The following is a 24,209-nucleotide window of genomic DNA, read 5'->3' on the forward strand; positions in this document are numbered from 1 at the left end:
TGCGACCTCATCTTCGAAATTTAACTGTGATGGGTATTTATAAAAAAAATAAATAAAGGTTTTTAGAGGGTTTATATATATAAATATCAGTATTTAGAGAGCTATATACATACATTAGGGATTTTATAGTCTTTTTATAGGGATATACATGTAAAAAAAATCCAAAAAAGAATTCCTTATATTAAATATATATAAAATTTCATTCGAATCGAAGAGCCTATAAAGCCGACATACCTCTCTCTCTCTCTCTCTCTCTCTCAAAACTCGAAAACGAGCGCGTCCTCTCTCCCTCTCATTGTCTCCTTCTACGAGTTCTTTTCCTTCCCTCTCGTCGCTGTCGCCGTTATCACAACGAAGGTGCGAATCTATCTTTTTTGACACCGGTTTCCGCTCTGTTTCGATCTTAATCGCCGCTCCGAGACCTCCCATGCGACCCTCGTTTCGATTAGAACCGTCGCGGCGGCGCTGAATTCTAGGTCAAGAATTTTTTCTAACCCTTCTTTCATCTGGTCTCAACTCCTGGGAACTTATTTCGTATATTCTGGGCTTGTTTTGGATTTTTCGTATAGTTTGATGTGTAGCGTTCGGTTTGTTGTCTGATTAGCGTCTTTTTTTTTTTCCTTCCGAAAGGACGTAGTTTTTCGTTTATCATTGGGTTTTTCTTTGTTTGTAATAATTTTGATCTGGTTTCCTTGTTTCGGTGAGCGTTGTATTGTATCATATGATCGGATTTGGGAGTGGGAGCTGATAGTTGAAGAGGAAACGGTGTGGAGGCGCTTGAAAGGCCTTTATTCCGAATTTGTGGGTTGCAAGATACTATGTATGTAGTCTAGATCTTTAGTGTACTGTTTAGAACGCTTTTCTGATGTCGAGCGTATTATAATGGATAATAATGCCACCTAAATGTAGGTATACATTTGATCATTGCATACTTTTATATTGTCAATTTAGCAAATTAGGTTTAGGGTTTCGTGTACAACATTGTAGTTTCCTTGTAGGGAAGTATTATAGTTTATCAAAAAATGGAAATACAGTTTAATTGAGTGCTCAATTAGGTTTCTGTTAATCTCTAAATTCAGAATATTTGCTTCTTTATCTGTTTGCTCATTTTTCTATCTGTTTAAACTGTCTGTCAAGTCTCAGGGCTGGAAGTTTCATGCATGTTCTGAAGCTTTTGCAGTTAAAAAATCATAGTCGGTCTGATATTTAAAAAGAACAATTCAAAGCACATATGCCTCTCTACAAGAGAAAGACTTTCACCCTCCTGGGGCCACCTCAGAATCTGGATACACACGAGCTTGTTTTCCAAGTTCGGTTTACGAAGGAGATATTTCGGGATTACCAGTATCCTCCTATGTGGTTCTTTCTTGATTTGATAAATCATTTGGTTGATTTCTGTGCTCAATAATTTGATCACAAGAGCATCATTTTAACATTTCAAGGTCAACTATGTTATAAATGTCCTTCTTAGTGTAATTATTGAGAATGGCTGTTGTTGATGAATGGATCTTCATGTTTATATTCTTAATGTATTAGAGAATATTTGAAGAGACTGAATCTCTACCGCCAAAGAGTTTGGACTTGTAAAGTTACTGGAAAAAGTAATTTAACTTATGAAGAAGCTTTGGTGTCAGAGCGTCGTGCAGCAGAGAAGGTTCAGCAATTGCCTAAAGAATTAACGTCACCAGTTCTCCGCATGATCCAATACAGTAAGAGTTTCTCTTCCCGCTCTTTGTTTTTTGTCTTTTTTGTGATTCTCATGTTTTTGGTAAAAGTGACGGATCCTTTATTATATCTATGTATCTTTGTTCATCTTATTCTACATTGTTCTTCTGTTTATTCATTTCTTTACATTACCTTATACTTTTGCTGCTTTATTCACTAGGTATCCATTTATTATGTTTTACTCAACTCAAGATTGATTTTCATTAATAGTGAACCAAAATCAAGGTCAAAGCTAGTTCTCAATGGTCTTGGCCTTGAACAATGAGTCTCTGCCTTAGTTTAGTTTTCAATAAGTTTCAATTGCTTTATGATACTACAAGAATCTAGATGACTTGTCTTCCAATTTCCAGTGAAATGTTGGAGTGATATCACTGCTTGAAAGATGATAATTGATATTTTCTCATTGCCATTTCTATGTTCAGGATTTTGACATAAAATTACCACTTTGTTTTCTCTTTTGCAAAATTACAGAAGTTATTACCATTTTAATCTTCTATGTTATAACAATGATATTCTCGCATAGTTACACCATAAGACATGGATCAACTAAATGGCAACATGTGCATGATGCAGAAAATAACTTCTGCTCCAACATTTACTTTTCTCTTATTGTTTCATGAGTACATAAATCTAATAGACAGATGCTTTCCTTTATTCGAGTTCTATTAATTTGAATATGGCTCATGGAATTTCATTGTCACTTCTAATTGTTTTGCAGGTACTCTTAACTTGAATGAACTTGTCAACAAGATATATGTTAAGTTGCAGGAAGATCTGTTTGAAGGGTCAGAATTGCAAGGAAGGAAAGGAGAGTCTTTCTCTGCTTGCAGAATTTTAAAGATTCTACATAATGGAGACACCACGAATTACAAAGTGGGTTGGATTGACCGAGATAAGAAAGTGACTGAAACTTCAGTTGTCAAAGCTGAAGATCTAATACGCAAGAGGCCACCGCTTAGTAGATATGTACTGAAAGTGTTTATCAGAGAATCAACATCACAAAATGCACCATGGGTGTTACATGAAAAACTTGCAAAGAAACATGATATCTCCACTGAGCCTCCTGAAGAATTGAAGGTTAAGCTTACTCTTAAAAAATAGATATTTTCCACCTGTTTGTTTTTGTATAAATGTAAAATATTCTATGTTCCCTTGTCCTCAGGATGCTGGAAATCTCAGCAAGAAAAGGAAAAGAACTAGAAAAGGTATCTAAAGAAATTTCAGTTCATTATTCTTTTAGTTATATGCCTCCCAACATTGAGCTGCTTAAGATGTAACATGCTCTCTTGTTGTTATTTCACGTGTAAGTTGTCCCTAATAAAATGCTCTATATTTCCAGATGAAGAAAGAGTAAAAGAACGACCAATTAGATACCCAATTGACGACCTTTTGGTACAGCCTTCTGCAGATGATCCAATTCTCTTCAAACGGCCTCCTCTTTCTACAGACTTTAGAGTGCCTATGGATTGTGTTGGGGATCTCCTTATGATTTGGGATTTTTGCTCTTCATTTAGTAGGTTGTTGCACTTGTTGCCATTCTCCCTCACGGATTTTGAGAGTGCAGTTTGCCACAAGGAGAGCAATCTTGTTCTCATCACAGAAGTACATTCGGCATTCTTCAACTTGCTTATTAAAGATGAAGGTGAATATTTCAGGGCTACACAAAATAAAAGGCGGAAACTGAAGGTGACCATTTTCTGTTTGGACATTATTCTCTTTTGAGAATTATGTGTGTAACAAGTTGCTTTCACTGTATTCATTAATTAGATCTATACTCTGTTAGAATGTTTTATCTCACTATTTAGCTATACGCAGATAACTCTAGTGAACTGGGCTGAATATCTATGTGATTTCCTGGAGATGGAAGATAGGGTTGAATTTTCAAAATATGTAGCAACTGTGAAAAGAGGATACTATGGTCTTCTGGACACTAATACAAAACTTCAGATTCTCCGTGAACTTGTTGAAGAAGCTCTTACAACTTCTGCCATTAAAGATGAGTTAGATGGGCGTATTGACCAGCAGCAAGCGCTTGTAGCCATGAATAGAGATGCTAGAAAGAAGAAAGAAGAGCAGATCCTAGGAAAAGAAGAGTCTGAAAAGAAGGAATCTGAACAAGCATGCATTTCAGATACTGGCAAAGAAAACTTGGGAAAACCTGGTATTGAGAGGATGTACGTGCGCCGCAAAAAGCTGAGGATGGATGGTGGAGATTGTGCAGTGAAAGAGAAACATATGAACTTATCTGGTAATAAGGATAATGTGAAGGGCCAATGTAAAGAGAAAGATAAAGAGAAAGAGTTTGAGAAGAAGAAACAAGAAGGGCAGGTACATCCATAAGAACCTCTCCTCCTTCCTACTGCACATGTGTGTGTGTGTGTCGACTGTCCATGCATGTATTTGTGTGTTTGTGTGTCTGTGTGTCTGTGTGATGGGTATCTTTGTGCTAGTCTGCAAGCTCAAGCTACTATATTTCTCTTTATTAACTGTATGTTTGTTTGTGTTATGGAGTCAGAACCTTGAAAGGGAGATCGAGAAATTATCTATACGTACTAGTTCTCTTGGGAAAGATAGAAACTACAACAGGTATTGGTTCTTCCGACATGAAGGAAGACTTTTTGTTGAGGGTTTAGATTCGAAGCAGTGGGGCTACTACACAACTAAAGAAGAGGTGATTATTCTGCATTAATTAATAGTACCATGTTTTTAACTTTTTCCTGTTAGATGCTAACATTCATAAGTTGATATGGTTAGCTTGATGCACTTATGAGCTCATTAAATCCAAAAGGTGTGAGGGAGAGAGCACTGAAAAGACAGCTGGAGAAGTTCTTTCATAAGATAAGGTACGATTGCTTTTAACAGAAGCATTATTGTCTTTAAGTAGGCTTATCCAATTTTTGTCCATTAATATCTGCATAGTTCATGAACTTCCTGCCTAATATATAAACATAAAATTCATGTAAGAGCACACTGTTTGGATTAACAGCTCTAAGCTGTTGCTCTTTGACACCGTGGAACCATTTTATCATAAGCAGGTATAAACTGCAATTTTTGTGCATGGATTGCCGTGCAATGCCTAGCTTATGCTGGCTCGCCTTAGGAATCAAGTAGACAAAAGTAATCTTTGTGAAACCCTCATCTGCAGTCCCAACAAATGCAGGACCAGCCAGTCAATCACTCAACCAAAAGACAAGTTTTTTGCTAAGCAAGTGAACTTTTAATGGGAGAGGAACATAATCAAGGAGATTCATATAACAAAGTGTGGTGAACAACCTGAAACGTATAGTAATCTCATCATTTTATATATCTCCATATTGCTTTTATTGGTAAAATAGGTAGGTGGTGGGAAGTTATGTGTTGTTAAGTAGGGTAAAATTTCATCTACCCTTTGATAGGTCTTAGCTTCATCTGTACCTCAATGGTAGGGGGCCACCTATGTGTTGGAAGGATTGATATCTCCCCAGGTTCTCCAGATTTTCTGGATTTCTCCTGTATTTGATTTGTACATTTGCATGAAAAACTTAGAACATTTGCCCTTGTATAGAGATCTTTTTTGCAGCCCAATTGTACGAGCTCTTCTCCATGAAGGTTGTCATCAAGACTTTTTAGGTCTCTGCCATCTATCCTCCTTTTTCTCTGTAATCATCATGACTTAAAAGCATCATTTTAAAGGGGAATGTCATGAGTCATGACATTTTTTTAAGGTACTAACACTACCTGTCTATGCAGCTCAGGTTCTCCATTAGGCTTGAAAGAGAATTAAGTTTAGGACTGCTCCAAATTTTGAGTATATAAGCTTTTCATAACAAGAACAGTAGCCATCTTTCTACCCCATTTACCATCTGACAGTTTTTGTGCTCAAAGAATAGGTGCATTTCCAATAACTTGTCTTGGATAAAGCAAACTTACTAGTCATCCAGCTATAAAACTTGTTTTTATCAAGTGATATTATGGTGGAATTAGCTTGCTGACATTTCAGTGTCATAGTTGGATTTGTCGCATCTTTGATGTGAACCTTACTAGCTGCACCAATGTTAGTATGACAATTTTGCTGCTGCAATATTAGTACTTTTCTTTGATAATGAGTCTTGAAGTTAAGGCCTTTCTTTGATAATGAGTCTTGAACTTGAAGTTAATGAAGGCCTAAGATGCCCTATAATGTAAGTTATATCCTGATGTGTAAGAAAAAGAAAAATCACATGAACAACCATCAAGATTCATTCAGAGAATGAAAACTATGTTCAGCAATAGATGGGACCTCAACGTTGTCTAATTCATCTTTGTTCCAAACTACAATATTTAACCAGGTTTTCATCAAAGAGTTTTCCTTTACTTTATAATCATATAATGAAAGATTATTCTGAAACAAAAATGAAAGATGATACTATTCTACAAAACTGAAAACTTAGTAGTTGGTCATACTGCAATTAACTAATTTTGTGTTTACACATTTAGTATGGCCTTGGAGAAAAGATCAAAAGACATTGCCCACAAGATCCTACTCGAAGAGGCTGTGCTCCGGCGGTCCATACGTGTCCGGGCCCAACCAAGGGATAACCCATCCATGGCATTCCTCAGATATGTCAACAAGTGGAAGGAGATCTGATGTACCAGATAATTGCACTTGTGGGCTGCAAAATTCCTGAAGGTTGTAGTGTTCTCCAATTGGTATGTCAATGATGTGCCATTGTAAGAGCTTGCTCTTGATTAGGTGAGAACATCTTTTCACTGATGTGCTCATCTCTAACTTTGGCTTGTTTCTTTCCAGGTGTTGTTATAGTGACAAGAGATATGATGCTTTCTATCCTAGAAGACAACACCAAAATGACTTACCTGCAGGCAGATGACAATTTCAATTGTCCTTGTTAAGAAATTAGAAGCCATGTCCAATGTACAGGACACTGAATATTTCAGTGCAATTAATTGCTTTTCCATTTATTTTAGATAGGATGATTAGCTTTATCCTGCCCTCTGCAGCACGCTACTTTCATGTTTGATTGGTTTCCTTTATCATGCAATGGTCTTGGTTGTTATCATTGATAACCAAGGGAATCACGGTAGGTATTAAGGGAAGTTGATGTGTTATTCTTATAGGAATATAAATTCGTTAGATCTTCCCCTGGAGCTGCTAGAAGAGTTCAAATGGAGTTATCCATACCCTCATGTACTCACAGAATGTACTGAACCTGGCAATAGAAATGGGAGATTATTTGAGCTGTTTCGTTTCTTTAAACATCTACTATTTGTGACAATAGAAGTAAAATGTTTGTCCTTTTCCTTAAAGAAAATAAAATTATTTGTCCTCTGTCTGTAGATGTAAGAAAAACAATGATAAACTTCTATATTTTTGGTACATGTGATCAAAAGTTCTTAGAAACCGAGTGCATCTATTTTCGATATTAGATGTATATTTTTATAATGGAGTTTATAATTTACATAGGAGGTGTAACCCAATTTTCCTATTACTAAAATTTAGGAGTTTTTCCATGCAAATAATCTGAATGTTTTTGGGAGAAATTTTGATATTTTAAAATTACTTTCTAGATGCGGATCTTCCAATTTAGCGTGTGATTATTTCTCTAAGAAATTTGAAACTCGCCGGCTACTCTAATTAATTTACCACCTATATGTGGTTCTGCTTGATTTTAACTTACTCGTATGCACTTTAAACTTTAAAAAAACTTAATCTTTCTCGCTGTCAGACCAAGTTGCATGTATCGATAGTTTAATGGGGATGCAATTTGATTTATTTATCCCCAAATACTTATTTTTAAAATAAATAGTTTGACTATTTGAACATAAATTTTATGAAACACTTCCCAGTAGGAAAACGTGCAATTCCAAATTCAACATTTCCTCTCTATCACAGAGACTTTTTGACCAAATTAGCCCTGTTCCAAAACTTTTTTGATTGGAATGGACTACTCTTAAACTTATTTACCAAATAGGATCTAATTCATTGTAGCATTAACAAAAACACCAATCTAATAAATATTTTTTCCCTATGTAAAAACGTTGATCAGTTCAGCATTTTTATCTAGTCCTAAAACGCTGATCAATTCATCGTTTTATATATATAGATCTCTTTAACTTAGTCTTTTAGCAGTTTAGGGATCAGATTATCTCGCTATAAAAATGCTAATCAGTTCAGCATTTTTATTTGGGCTATAGTAAATTAGACTCCATTTGGTAAATAAGTGTGAGAACGCTAATCAATTTAGCTTTTTTGTTAGGGCTACAGTAAATTAGACCCCATTTGGTAAATAAGTTTGAGGGTAGTCTATTTTAGTAAAAAAAAATTAAAAATGAGTCTATTTTGGTCAAAAACTCCATCATAGATATTAATCCGAGGCCAAAATGGTACTTCTATTGACACAATTGTAAAAGATTACTAGTTTGTTTATTTTTACTCATATATGTGGATCCGAGTTAACCCATATAACTCATCCCCATGGGCGAGAAAATTATCTGCATCTCTAATTCGGGTAGCAAAAAGAATGGACACGTGGTCGATACAAATCCACTCAAAAAGCGACCACAGAATCCACGCCAAGATTTCCCTTTCTTTTCCTTTGTACATACACCAAAGGAAGTGGCACAAGAGAGAGCTTAATAAGAGGAAGGAGAAGCCCAAAACAAAATTTGAGAGGCCAAAAAGAGAATAACTACTCGACTACCTCTTTCTTCTCCCTTCTTGAAACCACCACTTAAGTCTTCTTTTTCTTCTGTTCTTCTTTTTCTTCTTCCTTGCAATGGCTTGCACCACCCAGTCCATGATATCTGCAAACAGTTGTGTCTTCCCCTCACAGAGGATTCCTAGGAAGCTTCTTCAGAGGGCAAGAGGAAACAGTAGATTGCTCACTGTTAGTGCTTCATCAGGGGCAGAAGAGTCTGACTGCAATGTAGAGGAGTGTGCTCCTGACAAGGAGGTATGTGCCCTTTTCTTGATTCAGCTCCTAATTTGTGTTCTTCCTTGATGGCTATTACATGGTGTGTTTCTTGTATTTTGTTGCTTGGACTGAATTGGGCCATGTTGAAATTGTACATAATGCCAGTATATGTTGTTATAATTGTAGATTTCATGTTAATTTTAAGAGATTTTGACTTTACTTCGACAGGGTATTCTCATATTTTCTGATTGTAGATCATTTGAATGTGTGGCTATCACTTGGTTCTCAGTATCTACTATTTGAAGAACTTTGGGACATGATTCAATCATCTTATCATTATCAAACCCTACTCATGATGGTTGCTAGACAGTCCATTTACTTCACTAGCTTGATTGTAATTTTAGGTCCGAAATTTTATGCAGTTCACTGTGTTATTTGCACCATGTGTTCTTCATGTAACTGTGGTTTATCCTCTTTTGGTGTGTGTCTTTTTTCCCAATGATTTTGTGTTGCAATATTTACTTGTATAACAATCAAATTTTTATGTTTGACAATTGACTATATTTTTTCCCCAACGATTGACATCTGCCTCCATTCTAATTTAATAATCTGTGTTTTGCTACAAAATTGCTGTCTTTATCATACTTAATATACACCTACCTAGACAATCCCCAATTGTTTTGGTCTATTAGTTCTAACCAAATTCTTCAACTCAAAGTATGATGATCTCGGTAAGCCTTTCGATCAATTATTTGCGGAGTCTGAACAGCTTGGCGCTTGATTTCTCAGACTACATTTACATAGGTTGTAGTTCCATCCTTGTCTTCTGGCTCGCTGTGAACTTAAATGCACGAATAGTACGTAATTTGCCTCCTAATATCAGATAAAGGGCAAAATATTCCGTGTGGAAATTGCAATAGGGAAGTCTGATTTGTCTTGCTAATGAAGTTTGCGAGTGTTATTGTTTTCCATATCAATGTTATTTAGTAGTTATCGACATAAAGAACATGGTGCGGCACAAGGCCAACATATATTAAAGTGTTATATAACTGATACATGCAGGTTGGGAAGATCAGCGTGGAATGGTTAGCTGGAGAGAAGACAAAGGTCGTTGGGACATACCCGCCTAAGAAGAAAGGTTGGACTGGTTATGTTGAGAAAGATACTGCAGGGCAGACAAATATATACTCAGTTGAGGTAAATTGAGCTTCTTTTTACTATTCTCACAAAGTATCCAATCTGAGTTCTATGAAGAGAGACTCTCTTGATTAATTGTTAAAGATAGTAACATGAGATATTCTTCAAGTATTTGTAGGACTACAAGTTGACAATTACGATGAGACTCACTGCATCCCATATCATCATATGGCTTCAAACTTGAAAGTAAATCACAACAGCATGTATTCATAGATATTGCATCCTTAGTGTTGAACCATTCATCTTTGAGGTTAAGATTTGCTGTGTTTTCAAGATTCTCCTTTCTGAAATTATCTTTGCTTTTGGAAACTGAGTATCGCCTTGATTGTGAAATTCTAATTATTCTTACGGAGTGTAATGATAGTGGAATATTATTGGCTGTGAACATTCTTAAGATGTCAAAAATGTACCGTGAGATTCAGCCACTAGTTATTTAGACCAAAAACAAAGAGTACCATAAAAGTTTCTTTTGATGGAGGACCTTCTCCATATTATAGGAAGCAGGCATGTACTTTATACTTTGCATCGCTTGGCATATATTACTTTCTGTCACCAAAAGGTAATGAGACTGTGCACACTTGAATCAGAGCTTCTAGTGCTTTATGGACCAGAAGTGATATAAGGATAACATAGGTCAGGATGTTCGGCAACGATTAAGAAATCTACATAACATAATTGTTCAGTCCTCATAAACACTGATTTCTCTTATAGGCATGCATGATAGCATTAAAATTTAACTTATTTCTAGTTGGTTCATCTTACTTACCGCGGTGTTTTCATGATCAAGTAGTATGAGGACCTTATTGGAGACTGGCCAGTGGCCAATTTCAGATAAATGTTGCTCAAGATTTCTAAACCGACCTTCTCGATGTACTTCTCTTTTAATACATTTTCCTTTTCGGATGAGATCACTACATAAGTTGAACTGATAAATACTTAACCATCTATTCAGCCAACAGTTTATGTGGCAGAGAGTGCAATAAGTTCGGGAAATGCAGGCTCATCGTCTGAGGGAGCTGAGAACACTGCAGCCGTCGCTGCAGGCTTTGCCCTCATCGCCGTCGCTGCAGCTTCGTCTATTCTTATTCAAGTCAGTAAGAATCAACCGCCAGTACAGACCACAGAATACTCCGGACCACCTCTCAACTACTACATCAGCAAGTTCAAGCCAGTGCAGATGGTCGAAGCTTCAGTCGCGCCGGAACTCCAAACCCCTCCATCTATCGAAGCTTCAGTACCCCCAGAATCTTCAAGTTCTTCAACTGAAGCTTCAACCTCCAATCCGCAGTTCGAGAACAGTGCTAATCTGGTTTCTGAAGTCCAAGTTGAGTTGAAGGAGCAAGTGGGAGACAATAGCCTGAGTGCTAGCAGTGCATCTTGAGAAGTTTTAGCCTACAATTTTTTGAGAAGTCACCTTGTACTTTTGTATACAATTAAGTTGTATGAATACATGCGATTCAAGTCGTGCTAATTATACGGATTATGTTATTATAATTTTTTTCTTTTTTCTTTTGCCAATCATAATTTGGTTATGCCTAGAGATTTGGCATTGAAGAATCTGATAATGGTGAGAAATTCTCACAGATGAGAGAACTTGTTCTATATGGAAGACCCACATAAAAGATCATCTATTTTCCAGTATAACAGAGTCTTATTTAGGAATTGGTTGCCCCTTATTCAAGAATTACATCCAAAAAGAACCTAATGCCTGAATAAAACTTAAAAAAATTTGCGGATTGAAATGGAAAAAAGTCCAAAAGACAGGGTTTTAAGTATAATAAGTCTAAAAGATAGGGTTTTAAATGCAAATTTTACCTAATTAAGCTAATCGTTCGAAGGTTGAATATTGAATAACTATAACTCGCGGTAATCTTACTCTCCTCTCCCGCCAATTTCTCCAACCCTATCTTCTCTTATCGCTGCCGTTAACCACTCGCTCCTCGACGGTTAACCGGTTGCCTTCTTCCATGGTTAACGGAATCCTAGCCGCCCTCTCTTCCTCTCCCTCCATCGCCCGACCTTTCCTGCCCCAAAACCCTAACCCTAGGCGCGCCATCTTCCACCGTTCAAGGTGGCGCTTTGGATCGCAGCTGCTGGGCTCTTCTTCACCCTCCGTCCGGCGTCTCAGGGGCCACTTCTCTTCGACGGGATCGATGGATCTTCCTCTCCTCCCCTTCGAATTGAGTGAGGTCATGATCCTAATGATCCGATGCTTGGCCAAACCTTCCCTGCTTTTGATACAAATCGTTGTCTTGGTTCTAACCAAGATTAGTAGCGAATTTTAGGAAGGATGGAAGAGTGGGAGATTGAATGTTTTTCGCAAAAATTGCCATCTTTATTTTTTTTAAAAGATATGTGATTTATCCTCACATGGTTTATCTTCTTGATCTTGTCATTTTTAGGTGCTAATCCCATCAGAGTGCAAGACTTTGCATTTGTACGAAGCAAGATTCTTGGCATTATTAGAGGAGGTAATTTTTCCTTTTTTTTTTTCTTTTGGCAGTAGAATTGATAGTTTTATTTCAGTTCATAAAATATTCCACTTGCTTGTTGCTGAAACTTCGTCTCTATGTATTTTGAAGCATTTTCTATTGTATGTATGACTAGTTATCAAGTCAGCAATTATTTTAATTCTTGCTGTGATATCACTAGAAAAGTTAAATGTAGGTTGTATCATATGAATTAGTTTCTTCTCTATAAAGGAATGCTCCTTGATGTGCAAATAAGAAATATGTTGCCTCTTCAATCGAGGTTTTCTTCTTCTTTTCGTATTCTGTCAAATCTCGCATATAAGCCAGGTATCTTTCTTTTTTTTTCTTTTCTGAACACCATGAATAATTAGCTCTCTTCCTTATCTACTTATCCAAAGAACTCTTTTCTTTCTTTTTTTTCTGTAAGCATGTTTTGGTTTTTCCAGTGTAGAGCGCTCATTCAACTATCAACTGTACTTGACAGCTACATTTATAGAAGGAAATACAATATGATCTCTCTAGAATTCTACAAAAAAATGTCAATTCTTTAGGGTCTAGACATTTGCTATTTACTTGCTGATTGGCCAAGCACCAGATAGGGTCTCTATTCTGGAGTCTCAAGGTTAACATTTTTCTTTGTTTAAATATCATATAGAAATGTATATCTTTTTCAATTTTCTTTTGCTATTATTACTACTTGATTAATTCTCAGCCTGTGAATAAAGATACTAGATGAAATGGTTACATATTTTTGTATATTAAATACAGGCCAGTCATGCCTGTTTCTTTTAGTTGCTGTTTTCAGATTTTGTGCAGACTTGATATCTCTTGTCTATGCTTCTCTCTGTAGTCATTGCTCAAAAGGAAGAAGGCTTTTGTGCACTTCGTGTTGGATCCAGTTCTTATGAGTAGATCTTCTTCTAGAGCATCTTTTGCTGCTAGATATGGTTGTTTGGTCCACATAGAAAGTGTAATCTTCTGCTCCTCACATGTTACATCTCTTATATATATTACCAAACATGATCCTTATATTGGTTCAGATTAACAAGTTGGAGATCGGAGCACTGGTTACCATAAGAGGCATATGCCGTGTTAGCATTGTGGAACTTGTGCAGGTAAGGGCTTGCTTGGAATCAGATCTTTAGATTTTTTTTTCCATTTTGACTGGAGAAGTTGCCGTTGTCTGGATATTGATTTTATCTAATTCAGAAAATCATCTATAATTTTAATCCTGTTTTCAACTTTAAGAAATTGGAAATAGAATATTTTACATGGAGAAGGAAAGAACTGTAGTCCTAATTAGAAGAGCGAAGAATTGTTTCATCTCAGCAATGAAAGAAATCAAATTTTTTGCATTTCCAATACAGTTTGAATATCGGAATTAAAAAAAGATTCAAAACAATAAACAAGAATTTTTATTGACATGAAAGGTGCTTGAAGTTTTAGTTAATTTTGATAAGTTTTGAAGGTTTATTTTGGACTTATATGCAAAAAGTTTTCTTTTCACTATTCTCTTGAAATCAGGTCAAAGGAATCACTATCATGCTAAACTTGCTTTGTACCTGAACCTTGTATAACTTTTATCATAGTGGCTCAGGTCTTTACCTTGTTTCCTCTCATTACTTGCAAAATTCAAGCTTTTCATTTTATTCAAAAGTTGGACATTTACTTCATCTCTTTTTTTTTCCATTTTGATTTTAGATGGTGATGCTCTTTATTGATCCAGATGGAAGAACCCTACTTAAGGGGAGTTGTAGTGCCAATGCTGGACAAAATATCTTATGAAGAGAGTGAATCAAACTTCAGACTTTCAGAGCTAAAGGAGAGCATCCATAACTTACACAGTTTGCAGATTAAACTGAAGGTAACCTTGTGTCATCATAGTCCGTGAGAAATGTTGTGGCTTGGTGGTTAATAATACACAGATCTGCTGACAAATCTTTATCATTCAGACATCCAAGGAGGAATTGTTGCAAACAAACATTAAGAAATCTCTGTTATGGGCTGAAAGTGAAGTTTTTGAAGATTGTAGTCAAGCTTTTATTCCAAAAGTAGCTGAACGGGTTTCCTTTGCAGCATTCCAATCTGTTTCAGGTATGTTTTACTGCCTTTGGTCATTTCAATTTAATCATTTATTGCAGATGATGTTTACTGCTTGGATATATGTAAGTATAGTTATTAACTAACTAAACTCTCTATAACTATACACACACAAATATTATATATATATATATATAAATATATATAATTGATTGTCATGCCAAAGACACGTGCCATGCTAGTACCTAGTTGGCCTAGGACATACTAGCTCTGCACACGTCTACATGCCAATGGCACACACTGGCACGCCTTTTATACATATTTTTGGTTTGAATATATATTTTAGAACTTATATTAGAGTATTTTATCCTTAGATAATATTATAAACAATATATTTTATTAAGGATATAACAATAGTCAAGTAGATACATGATTCAATCATTCAAGCCATAATATGATCGCATATATTCATTAATTGACCGTAATTTAATAATTAAAATCAAAATCTAGTTGAACATAGAATGAAGATGATGATCAAAGATTTCATTTATTGGCACAAGAATAACATGAGAATATTGTGTCAAATACTATCAATTATTTTTGAAACTCATCCATTGATGGTAAAACAAAGAAACTACTTAAGAAAATGAAAGGAAAATTTACCTTTTGATGGGATTTGAAGAAGATCATTAATCTCCTCTCTTCTTCTCTCATTTCAACCTTTTCTTTTGTTGTTGGTAAAGTGGCTACTAAAGAGGCCTTAATGAGTCTTTTATGACTAACCCTAAATAGTTAATATATGATGAGCAGCATGAGTTGGTATGAAGTCATGCTGATTCAACGCACAACCATTCCAACCGACACGAGTCAGCACAGCCTATGTCGGATGACGTTTCTTCATCGACACGATCATCCTTGTATATATTTGTCAAATTAAAAGCAAACTTGTCAATTCTTTTGTTAAAGATTTTACACTTTTTTAGCCATAGGCTATGCTTTAGGAATATGCAAAATGTATCTCAATGTGAACTTTTTCTTACCTCTGGGTGAGCATTCAATGGCTATAATAGTGTTATATCCTTTTAGACTAGATCTATAACGAAAGGCTAAACGCTTCTGAACCAATTGGACAACTTTCTTTTAGTTGCATTTTGCGGTTGTTTAACAAATTTATGACTTATTGTAGAATATGAGGGATCATGTTTCCACTCATTGAAGAATAATAGTATAGTTAAGTATGACTTATTGTTCACCATACCTGGTTTACCATTTCAATTTTTCCATGCTGAAGGAATGACAGCCGCTGAATTGCACACTTTGCAAAGGGAGAAGTTACAAGCAATGGATACAAGAGACACTCTAGAGAGACTAGGAAATGGAATTGAGTTTGTTAAACAGAACATTAACATGGTCGCAGCCAAGCTCGCTATTCAATCTTTGCAAATGTAAATATTAATATTCAATACTTCTTCGAGATGACGACCTGTGCCATGCTTGCATCAGCTGTACACAAATGCCATGCCACGCATGATGTTCTCCTATAGCATCCATGATGAAGTCAGGAATGGAAATTTGGCTTCATTGTAGAATATATCTTTTGCAATCTTCCAGTCATACAAGTAGAGATTACCAAAGACTAAAGATGCTTCAAGATTCACAAAGAACCTATAGGGGTGGGCAAGCTAAGAAGAGCTAGCAATGCAGTAGCTCTCAAGAATATCCTTTCATTCTTCTTGTGAGAGTTAAATTGTCCTATCTCATGCTTTCCAATGAGTGCATCATTATCAATATCTGTAAGACTTAATTACACTTTCACTCCCTCAACTATGACTCACTATCGCATTCATCTCTAAAGTTTATAAGATCTCATGTCGTTAGTTGTTAGTTTTGACTACAATTTGTTAAGTTTAGATAGTTCCAAGTTAAGCTTTTGAACTTCAGGGATGTAATGTAATACTGGGTCATCTTTCTTTCTAGGTGAAAGATATAATTTAGCCATAGATGTAACTTCCAGAGGGAGGTAATGAAGTCATGTGTTTGTGTTTTCTTTTTTTCCCCCAAGTGCTTGCATTATTTTTGGGTGAATTGCTTGGAAGATGAGGCAAAATGGATGACCCGCGGAAACCCTAATTGTCAAAGTCGTCCACACTGGTTTTCCCTTGGCCAACTTATGTGGATTCTTGCTAATTGGCACTACAAGAAGACTACTCTTTCCAGTGCCAAACTTTGAGATCTCTTTTCTTTATTTTTGCAAAGATTAAAAGTCCAAGGACAGAAAGAAAGAAATAGTAGTGAAAAGTTAAAATATATATATATATTAAGAATACTTTTATTAACTAATGAAAATAAATTTGTGATTTTTTTTTACTCTCTCGATAACATTTGAAGAAGATCGGAGGACTTGATTTGCAAATATATTTTTCGGAGAAGAAGGGATTCCACAATGAGGTTTAAATTCAGAAGGAGCCGAACTCAGGAGTATGTAAAATAAAGGCTAATACCTCCGTTTTGCATTTTTATTAATTATGATGTTCAATTTTGATAGAATCAAAGAATGTGAGTTAAGTCAAATGACCATTCATATCAACTGACATGCTTTCATGTTACCCTTTTGACTTTAAACCACAAAAATTTCAGCAGTAGTAAGACCAGGCAAGTCGCCCTTCACGTCCCATAACTACTATCTAGAGCTATAAATTATGACCTTATAGTGAGTGCAATAATCAGCTCAAGAAAATTTTGTTACAAGTTATTCAAGTCCTTAGAATTGAGATGGAGGGAAGCATTCTAGGGGTTTTGGTGCTAGTGGTGACGGTGATAGTAGTGGTTATTTTTAGGGCTTTGCCCATGCGTGCTAAGCTGAGCCCTAAGGCGTGCAAGGCCGAGCGTCGGGCGGGCATCAACGTCTGCAAGCCAATGTTGTAAGGATATCTGCCTACCCCGCAGTGCTGTCAGCAAGTGCGGTCGGCACACGTCGAGTGCATCTGCCCGATCATTATGCCAGAGCTGGCCGCCCGCCCTCATCATCGTCGACCGAGCTGTTAGGCTTATCGAAGGGTGCGGGCAGGCGAGTGCCACACCACTTCAAGTGTGGCAGTAAGTTCTGTGTAGCTCTTGATCAATCATCATCTCATTCAAGTGAGAGTGTCAGTATGTAGAAGTGATTCAAAATAAACTCCCAGAATGCTACTGTAAATCTAACAGGTTCATCTTCAAAGTTACACCGGATAATTGGAAATGTCCACTGTTAGAAAAACTAAATCTCTGGTGAAAATTTTAAGCTAAATTTCTTGTTACCATCTGACACTTTGAATCAGGTGCCTGGATTAATTTTGTGGCTTATTTTTTCTGCAGGCATCACTACTCCTGAATCCTGAAGGTTGAATAATGGATGAAGCCTGCTATTATGTACTGTGGAAAGGTCAAGCAATAATACAATTCATGTACTATCCAATGGCATATCTATGGTTTTAAAGAGAGAATGTTTCAGAATGACTCTACACCTGATTAAGCCAGCATGGTTGTTTAAATTGTATTTGTGGACAACTTTGCATCATTACTTCATTAGTTCATTATTTCCACTGTATTTTTCAGAAATCAAGAAAATAAAGAGAAAAAAAAACCACAAAATAAAGAAGGATTTAGAAGACAGTGGCTGAAAGGGGCAGATCACAAAGCAAATGACCAAAATACTTTGAATTTAGCAAATGGGGGATTTCAAGGTATATGAACTTGGCAAATTGTCCTTTTAAAAAATCAATATTTTCGCACACATTACCTACAAGTGCTGTGTAGAGATTTGTTTTGAACTCCAGCAGAAAATGGGAAAGCAAAACAGCAATCTACTGATCCAACTATAAACAAATTTGAAAAAAAGAGAGGATATACAGCATATACATGAACTCACTACATCTACACCATAAATTTTGACTCAAAAAAATTACTCCCCATGCCAAAACATCACTTCAAGATTCCTATACATCTTGGAGAACATTCATAAACACAGGTTCCAAGCCCCAAATTTACGGGTTATTCACCACAATAAGAAATTGCCAATTAGCTTTTGTGCCAGTTAATCACCATCTCCAAACGCACCAATACCAAGTTATGATGCCACCATCAGTTGGGTGTTCATACAGATAATTATCCCAGCAGCAGATCATCAAGTGTTTAATGCAAGGTGATCCAAGTAACATAATTTCATCAATGATGGGAACATCTTAGAGCTACAGTAAAGTACCTTTCTAACACTACTAAGCCATCAGTAAAGCTATTTTGAGAAATATTAGAAAACACTAACAAGAACAATTAATAGGAAAAACCATAAAAAAACAAGGGGAACTATCAACCTGGTTCATTGCAATTGCTTCATTACCAATGAGATTACAACTTTCAAGGATGTGGAAGCATTCAATAGCCGCCGTACCAATTTAACATGTCCATCGACCAGATAGACCCAGATGCTGAATGATGTTCGATATGCCCATTCATGGATCGGACGGATGCAGATGCTGAATAGAGCTTGAAAAGAAAATGGAATAAAAAAGAGTGCAGTTGGACACGAGCCAATAGGAAAATTCGGAACTTGGAGTTCGTGACAGTGCAGTGACGTGAGAAAGCATCAAACTACAAGAAAGCCCTAACACCTCTGACTGGTCGAGCATCAATGGAAGGACATGAGCTGAAGATGACCGCCAGGTGCACATACCAAAAGAAACATAGATCAGATTCCGAAGTTATTAACCTTCTCCGAGTTATTCACCTTGGATGTGATTCCATGTACCCAGCTGACATTTGGAACCCACAAACAGGAAGGGGATGAGGAACTGAAAGTTTAAATGCGAAGAGGACCACTGACAGTGTCTCGCCCAGAGTTAGGATCTTTTTGTTTCAAAGAGAGACTTGCAAAATGGGAATCAAGGTCGGCACTGCTACTGCGACTATGGGTAGGAGGAGCAGGCTGTGGTTGTAGCTGCTGCTGATACAACGATCGAAGACGAGCAATTTCTCGTTCAAACATCTCCTGCTGGACTGTTTCATTCCAAAAATGGTGTACGAGTCATTCCATGTACTAAGTTAGAAAACTAAAATGCTTATAATATTACATTGCCTTAGCCACTAGTGGTAAATGATAGTTTTAATGTTAGACAAGAAACTAAAACAGAGAGAAGAATAATAGCTTTAAGGTTTCGTCTAACACATTCATAAACAGGAAGTTTTGCATAGCAGGTAGTTTGAAGTTTACAAAGCCAAAAAAATTGAAGAAATGAGGATTGTTTGGCTTAATCTAGCTACTATTGTGAAAACAATGATATATCTAAATGACAATATATGCAATTCATGGAGTTAGTAAAATTTATTTTCTGCAAGCTGTCAAGCATAGCTTTTCCAATGGCAGAACTCAAATTCAGGAATTAAATAATTAATATGTTGCTTAGTCTTTTGCTATATAAGCTTTTCTTCTATCAATTTCCTTAGTCTGTGCTCCTTTGCTGTCATATGTATGACATAAGAAATCTATTTCTTCTTTGAAATTCATCCGCCTCTTGAACCACTAATCTGTGTCTCTCTGAAACTAACTTGGTATTTACCCTATTAAAACCTAAAATCCAGTCACTGTTAGTTAATTAATTTCTCTGCTAAAGAAAAATTATGCTCTCTAAAATGTTTATCACGAGATCTATATGTTCACAACTTCTACTTTCTAAAATGTCTGTAATTCATCATCTATAGATTTTTAATGTTTGTTTACATGCAGATGAATTTCAGTTTTATTTATAATTTCCAGTTCCCTCAGTCTAATTATTTGGCCAGTTTCTTATTATGGGTAAAAATATACTGTGGAAGTGCAATCTTTCATATATGTGCACACATGCCTGTAACAGACACTCCTGTTTGCCTGTCCAAAATGAATGTATTCATTATATTTACTTTATAATAATAAGTCAATTCACCAATCTAATAGTCAATTTTTATGGGAGCTAGTTAAAATTATCTCGTCACTTCTCTGAGGAAGCATAATTTAGTTCCTCGTGAAAGAAAAGGAAGAAGAATAAAAGCCGGTTACCATGTTTCAGTTTGATTCCATTTCTCCTGAAAAGTCATATCAATTTGAACAATCCAAATTTGAAATGGAAATCAAGAAACAATTTCTGGTCATAAAAACGGAAGCGCTTCCCGCTGATCAAGTGGTCTACCGTCAATCTTTTTTCCACGGAGGCTGTCTTCCAAAATTCTCAAAGTCCAATTTTGTAGGAATTTTCACTAGCCAGCATTGTGATGCCTTGCTCTATTGAATTTCATGTATAGTTCTATACATATATCTCTTTCACAAAAAGGTTTAAATAATGATCATGATAACACTGTGATGACACTACTTACTGCAGATGGAACTTTACCTTGGAAGTTCTCTATCTAACTCCACTTGTGATGCCCCTTGGGCAAAATAAACAAGCCCAACGTGGAGCTAGACACCTTGGGCAATTCTCACCTATGCTGTGGATCCTAAGAATTCCAAGATTTATACAGTAATAAAGCACTCATTCGCATGTGTTGTCCTAGTTATTGTTCACATGCTGCTGTACCACATGTAGCTACTTTTCCTTCAACTATGATATATCTGATTCCGGAAAATAAGTGGCATGTGAATAGTTTAAATAGGGAAGCCATGAGAAGGGTGCATATTGTAGGCTATATACTTACAGCGTTTGATAAGTTGCTCTTGAGCCAGACTTTCTAAACGTTGCTTCAAGGCCTTATTTTCCAAGTCCAACATAAGATTCTGCTGACTAACAAAATCCATTTCAGCGGAAACTTCTATCCCCTCAGCCTGCATTTAACAAGGTAAAATTTTTTCATGATGCTTCCATAGTATCCCATCTTTCGGGAGTAAAGATTCTCAAGAGTCAAGACTACTTGATCACCAACAATCTGTCACAGGTTTACCTGTAGTGCCTGAACATTTCTCTCAAGCTCAGCAATGTATTGGAGCTTCCGAACCCGCGAACGCTGAGCAAATTGTCTGCAAAGAACAAATGCTGTGTCAGATAACCACACATGTGAAAAGGAGAAATTTGAATGTGATATTCTAATGTGCTTCTAGAAACATCTCATATCGAAGTTCACTCACTATAAGATGACTTATATGAAGCCCGTAAGAAATGAGTTTAGATGGAATCAGAAGGTTTTAACTTTTAACTTGTCCTATTAAAACATGGCTTGGATTCCTATTTTGTACTAAACATTTGATCTTTTATCTACCTATACATCCTTACATGAAAACGAACATATCAAATTATGTTTTTGTAGATGTAAGCACATAAATGCTTTCCCTGCCCTCATTATATTGCCTAGTTTACACACACACATGGAAGGAGAATGCCAAGAGACAGACTGTAGTCTATGAGTCCACAAAGGAACAGTGACTGCCACATTCCTTGGGAGATAGCGAGCTATTTTCTGTCAATACCTTCATGATCAGTTTTAATCCAACAGCATTGTCCAGCAATTTAGAAATAGAAACGATAATGAAATATCAATATCTGCATTATGTCCTTCTTGCATATCGGATTAAGACAGAAATACATACACTAAAATGAGCTTTGTATGACAAATGCAAAATGAGTCTTAGCAAGCCCTCACTGTCTACAATCTTCTAGAGAAAAGGTGATTGTAATCCAACAATTCAAAAATGGAAGGATGATTAGTGTGATAATGATAACACATCTAGCTTTTCAGAGTGCAAATATTTAACATATAATCTACTACTGGCAATATATATGGTTCCAGAAAAATTCTATTGTCATCAGTGACATGTACTTTGTCAAAAAATCCATATGGCAGCACTGAGGACTAATCACTAAAGAAATGTAAAAGTCATTGAAGCTTACTGTTTAGCTCGTTTTGGATCCACTTCAGACTGTGGGTGCTTAGCTTGAGAACCTTCTTTTCTTTCAGAAGTAACAGATTCCTCATGGTCCTTCTTTTCAGCCGTGCTAGATGTCACCGCATCAGGATCCCTCGAAACAGATAATGGCCCATGATGGACAGCCTTCTCCTTTGTCATAGCACTGCTGTTTGGGCGATAATTCGTTGAGTTCAAGTGAGATTCCCATCCTCTGTTCTGAGGCCTTGCAAAAGAAGTAGCCTCGGGATAATAAGAATTATTCCCCGCATCTTTTAGGTGCTCGAACTCATTCGCAACCCAAGGATGCGATGAGTTGATGCCCCTCTGCCTACATTCCTCTTGGGCTAAGCTATCCAAATTTGAATATATGTTCGTGCCATCCAAGTATGCAAAAGAATCACTTGATGAGCGGCGATGTGCTCCCCTCCTCGCCGGCGTCTCCGGCTCATTAAGCAAATCTTCGAGCCAGGAGGGCTGCTCCTCGATAAGAAAGCCCTCGGAGGAAGTGCGCTGATGGTGCCGATGTCCCTCTCTTGTTTTCTGGTTTCCTTTTGATCCAATGGAACCATACTCGGCGTAAGATGGGGATACGATCGGAAAGGGGCTTTTAGGAGGAAGGAATGATTGCTTTGCAGCAGGTGCCGAATTCCTCAAATAAGCCGCCCCTTTCATATTTGCCATGGCTCTACCTTGAATCCAAGATATTCAACTCAAGGAATTGCAGACAAGCTGCGGCGCAACAAAATGGTGTAAGAAATTAAAAGTACAAATAAGGTAGTCAAATGTATCATAATTCCGCACTCAGATCTCGTCAAGAAGCAAACGTAGATGAAAAGGCGCACAACTTCAACAACAAATGGATAATAATAATAATAAAAAATCGCATCTTCAACACAAAAAAATCCAGCAGAAAAGAAATAGATATTGCCAATCAAATTAAGTGAACAAAAGAATCGGAAAAAAAAAGGGTGGAATTATATTACAAGTTCGTCGACAAACAAGAGAAACCCAATCAGAAGCGCTCCGATCGGCTACATTGAAACCTCGAATTCAAAAAAGACGACCCTTCTCCGAGATCCAAGAAAATCGACAAAACAAACGCAACCGCATCAAATTCAGAACAACCAACCAACCAAGAGAAACTAACGGGCCTACCCAGTCGCCCCAATTCCAAACCCTAAAAGCGCAACTTTTAGGGTTCGTCCGAGAGAGAGAGATAGAAGTCGAATGGAGAGAAGAAAGGTGAGAGAACAGGGAGGAAAAAATATAAAGGCAAATTCCGTTAAAAAGAAAACTCAACGGCAAACGGAAATTCTTTTTCATCCAATAATCGCATAATCCACCCCGACAAATCTCGAATTCACAACCCGCCCCCTCCCGAGGATCTCACCTTCCAACGATGCCCGGAGAGGTTTCGTCCGTCGGATGGCAATCCAACGGGTGAGATGCGTCATTAGGGGCTCTAAGCCCTCCCCCATAATGAGGGGTGTTAAGGGAGCGGGGAGCTTTTTATAAATAAAACGGAAGTTGGTGGTTGAATGAGGGGAAGCATGCCAACGATGAGACAGCTAAGTTTTTCTTTTATTTCCTTCTTTTTATTTTAATTTCTTTTTAGGTACAGCTGCAGCCACACCACAATTGGGTGGTGTTGGGCTGTGAAAACCGAGTAATCTTTGCAAGGACATTGGCCAAGTCATACATCCTTCTTCCATTAGGGTTTTTTTTTTTTTTTTTTTTTTTTTTTAATTTTAATTTTAGGTTTGACGTCTAACATTATGTTCGGATAGATGAGTTACAGACTTATTCATGAGACTGTGATTTTTTATCTATGTGCATGTCAAGAAAAATTGCTTTCTAAGATAACGATTTTTAATACACTTAATTTTTAGATTAAATTCGTAAGTCATATAATTGGGGACACTGCTTGATGTGCTATAAAAATATAGAGTGTTATAATATATAACTTTCAGAAAAGCATCA

General features: G+C 36.7%; 4 protein-coding genes across 14 annotated transcripts; 3 read left to right on the forward strand and 1 right to left on the reverse strand.

The window, feature by feature from the left end:
- Positions 1-221: 221 nt before the first annotated feature.
- Positions 222-6,958, forward strand: LOC140794802 (uncharacterized). Of its 8 annotated transcripts, none has more exons than XR_012110201.1 (11): positions 222-357; positions 1,144-1,344; positions 1,537-1,709; positions 2,444-2,802; positions 2,888-2,930; positions 3,065-3,411; positions 3,541-4,053; positions 4,241-4,396; positions 4,480-4,568; positions 6,181-6,393; positions 6,494-6,958. XR_012110201.1 is itself a non-coding variant. In XM_073146996.1 (11 exons), the coding sequence occupies exons 2-10, from the start codon at positions 1,232-1,234 to the stop codon at positions 6,329-6,331; spliced, it is 1,944 nt and encodes a 647-aa protein (XP_073003097.1). In that variant the 5' UTR covers positions 253-476; positions 1,144-1,231; the 3' UTR covers positions 6,332-6,373; positions 6,494-6,958. The 8 variants fall into 8 exon arrangements, 1 of the variants encoding a protein (XP_073003097.1); XR_012110199.1 differs by having other exon boundaries at positions 251-476; positions 1,138-1,344; XR_012110198.1 differs by having other exon boundaries at positions 253-476.
- A 1,233-nt stretch (positions 6,959-8,191) lies between these two features.
- On the forward strand, positions 8,192-11,306 carry LOC140795794 (protein MAINTENANCE OF PSII UNDER HIGH LIGHT 1). The gene is made up of 3 exons (XM_073148575.1): positions 8,192-8,654; positions 9,678-9,812; positions 10,765-11,306. The coding sequence occupies exons 1-3, from the start codon at positions 8,478-8,480 to the stop codon at positions 11,191-11,193; spliced, it is 741 nt and encodes a 246-aa protein (XP_073004676.1). The 5' UTR covers positions 8,192-8,477; the 3' UTR covers positions 11,194-11,306.
- A 364-nt stretch (positions 11,307-11,670) lies between these two features.
- LOC140795247 (uncharacterized) lies at positions 11,671-16,384 on the forward strand. Of its 2 annotated transcripts, none has more exons than XM_073147708.1 (7): positions 11,671-12,001; positions 12,215-12,283; positions 13,134-13,253; positions 13,324-13,398; positions 14,010-14,147; positions 14,236-14,377; positions 15,615-16,384. In XM_073147708.1, the coding sequence occupies exons 1-7, from the start codon at positions 11,780-11,782 to the stop codon at positions 15,770-15,772; spliced, it is 924 nt and encodes a 307-aa protein (XP_073003809.1). In that variant the 5' UTR covers positions 11,671-11,779; the 3' UTR covers positions 15,773-16,384. The 2 variants fall into 2 exon arrangements, with proteins under 2 accessions (XP_073003809.1, XP_073003810.1); XM_073147709.1 differs by lacking the exon at positions 15,615-16,384 and adding an exon at positions 15,134-15,408 and having other exon boundaries at positions 11,687-12,001.
- A 2,120-nt stretch (positions 16,385-18,504) lies between these two features.
- On the reverse strand, positions 18,505-23,735 carry LOC140795653 (uncharacterized protein At4g06598-like). Of its 3 annotated transcripts, none has more exons than XM_073148340.1 (5): positions 23,620-23,735; positions 22,213-22,958; positions 21,269-21,344; positions 21,026-21,152; positions 18,505-19,354 (listed from the first exon to the last, which is right to left on the reverse strand). In XM_073148340.1, exons 2-5 carry the CDS (start codon positions 22,908-22,910, stop codon positions 19,158-19,160), a joined length of 1,098 nt encoding a protein of 365 aa, XP_073004441.1. In that variant the 5' UTR covers positions 22,911-22,958; positions 23,620-23,735; the 3' UTR covers positions 18,505-19,157. The 3 variants fall into 3 exon arrangements, with proteins under 3 accessions (XP_073004441.1, XP_073004442.1, XP_073004440.1); XM_073148341.1 differs by lacking the exon at positions 23,620-23,735 and adding an exon at positions 23,213-23,519; XM_073148339.1 differs by lacking the exon at positions 23,620-23,735 and adding an exon at positions 23,385-23,513.
- Between the last annotated feature and the right edge of the window lie 474 nt (positions 23,736-24,209).

This window comes from Typha latifolia, chromosome 9 (assembly GCF_019914945.1).
Source record: "Typha latifolia isolate L0001 chromosome 9, TyphaL0001v2, whole genome shotgun sequence".
NCBI classification, from domain to species: Eukaryota; Viridiplantae; Streptophyta; class Magnoliopsida; order Poales; family Typhaceae; genus Typha; species Typha latifolia.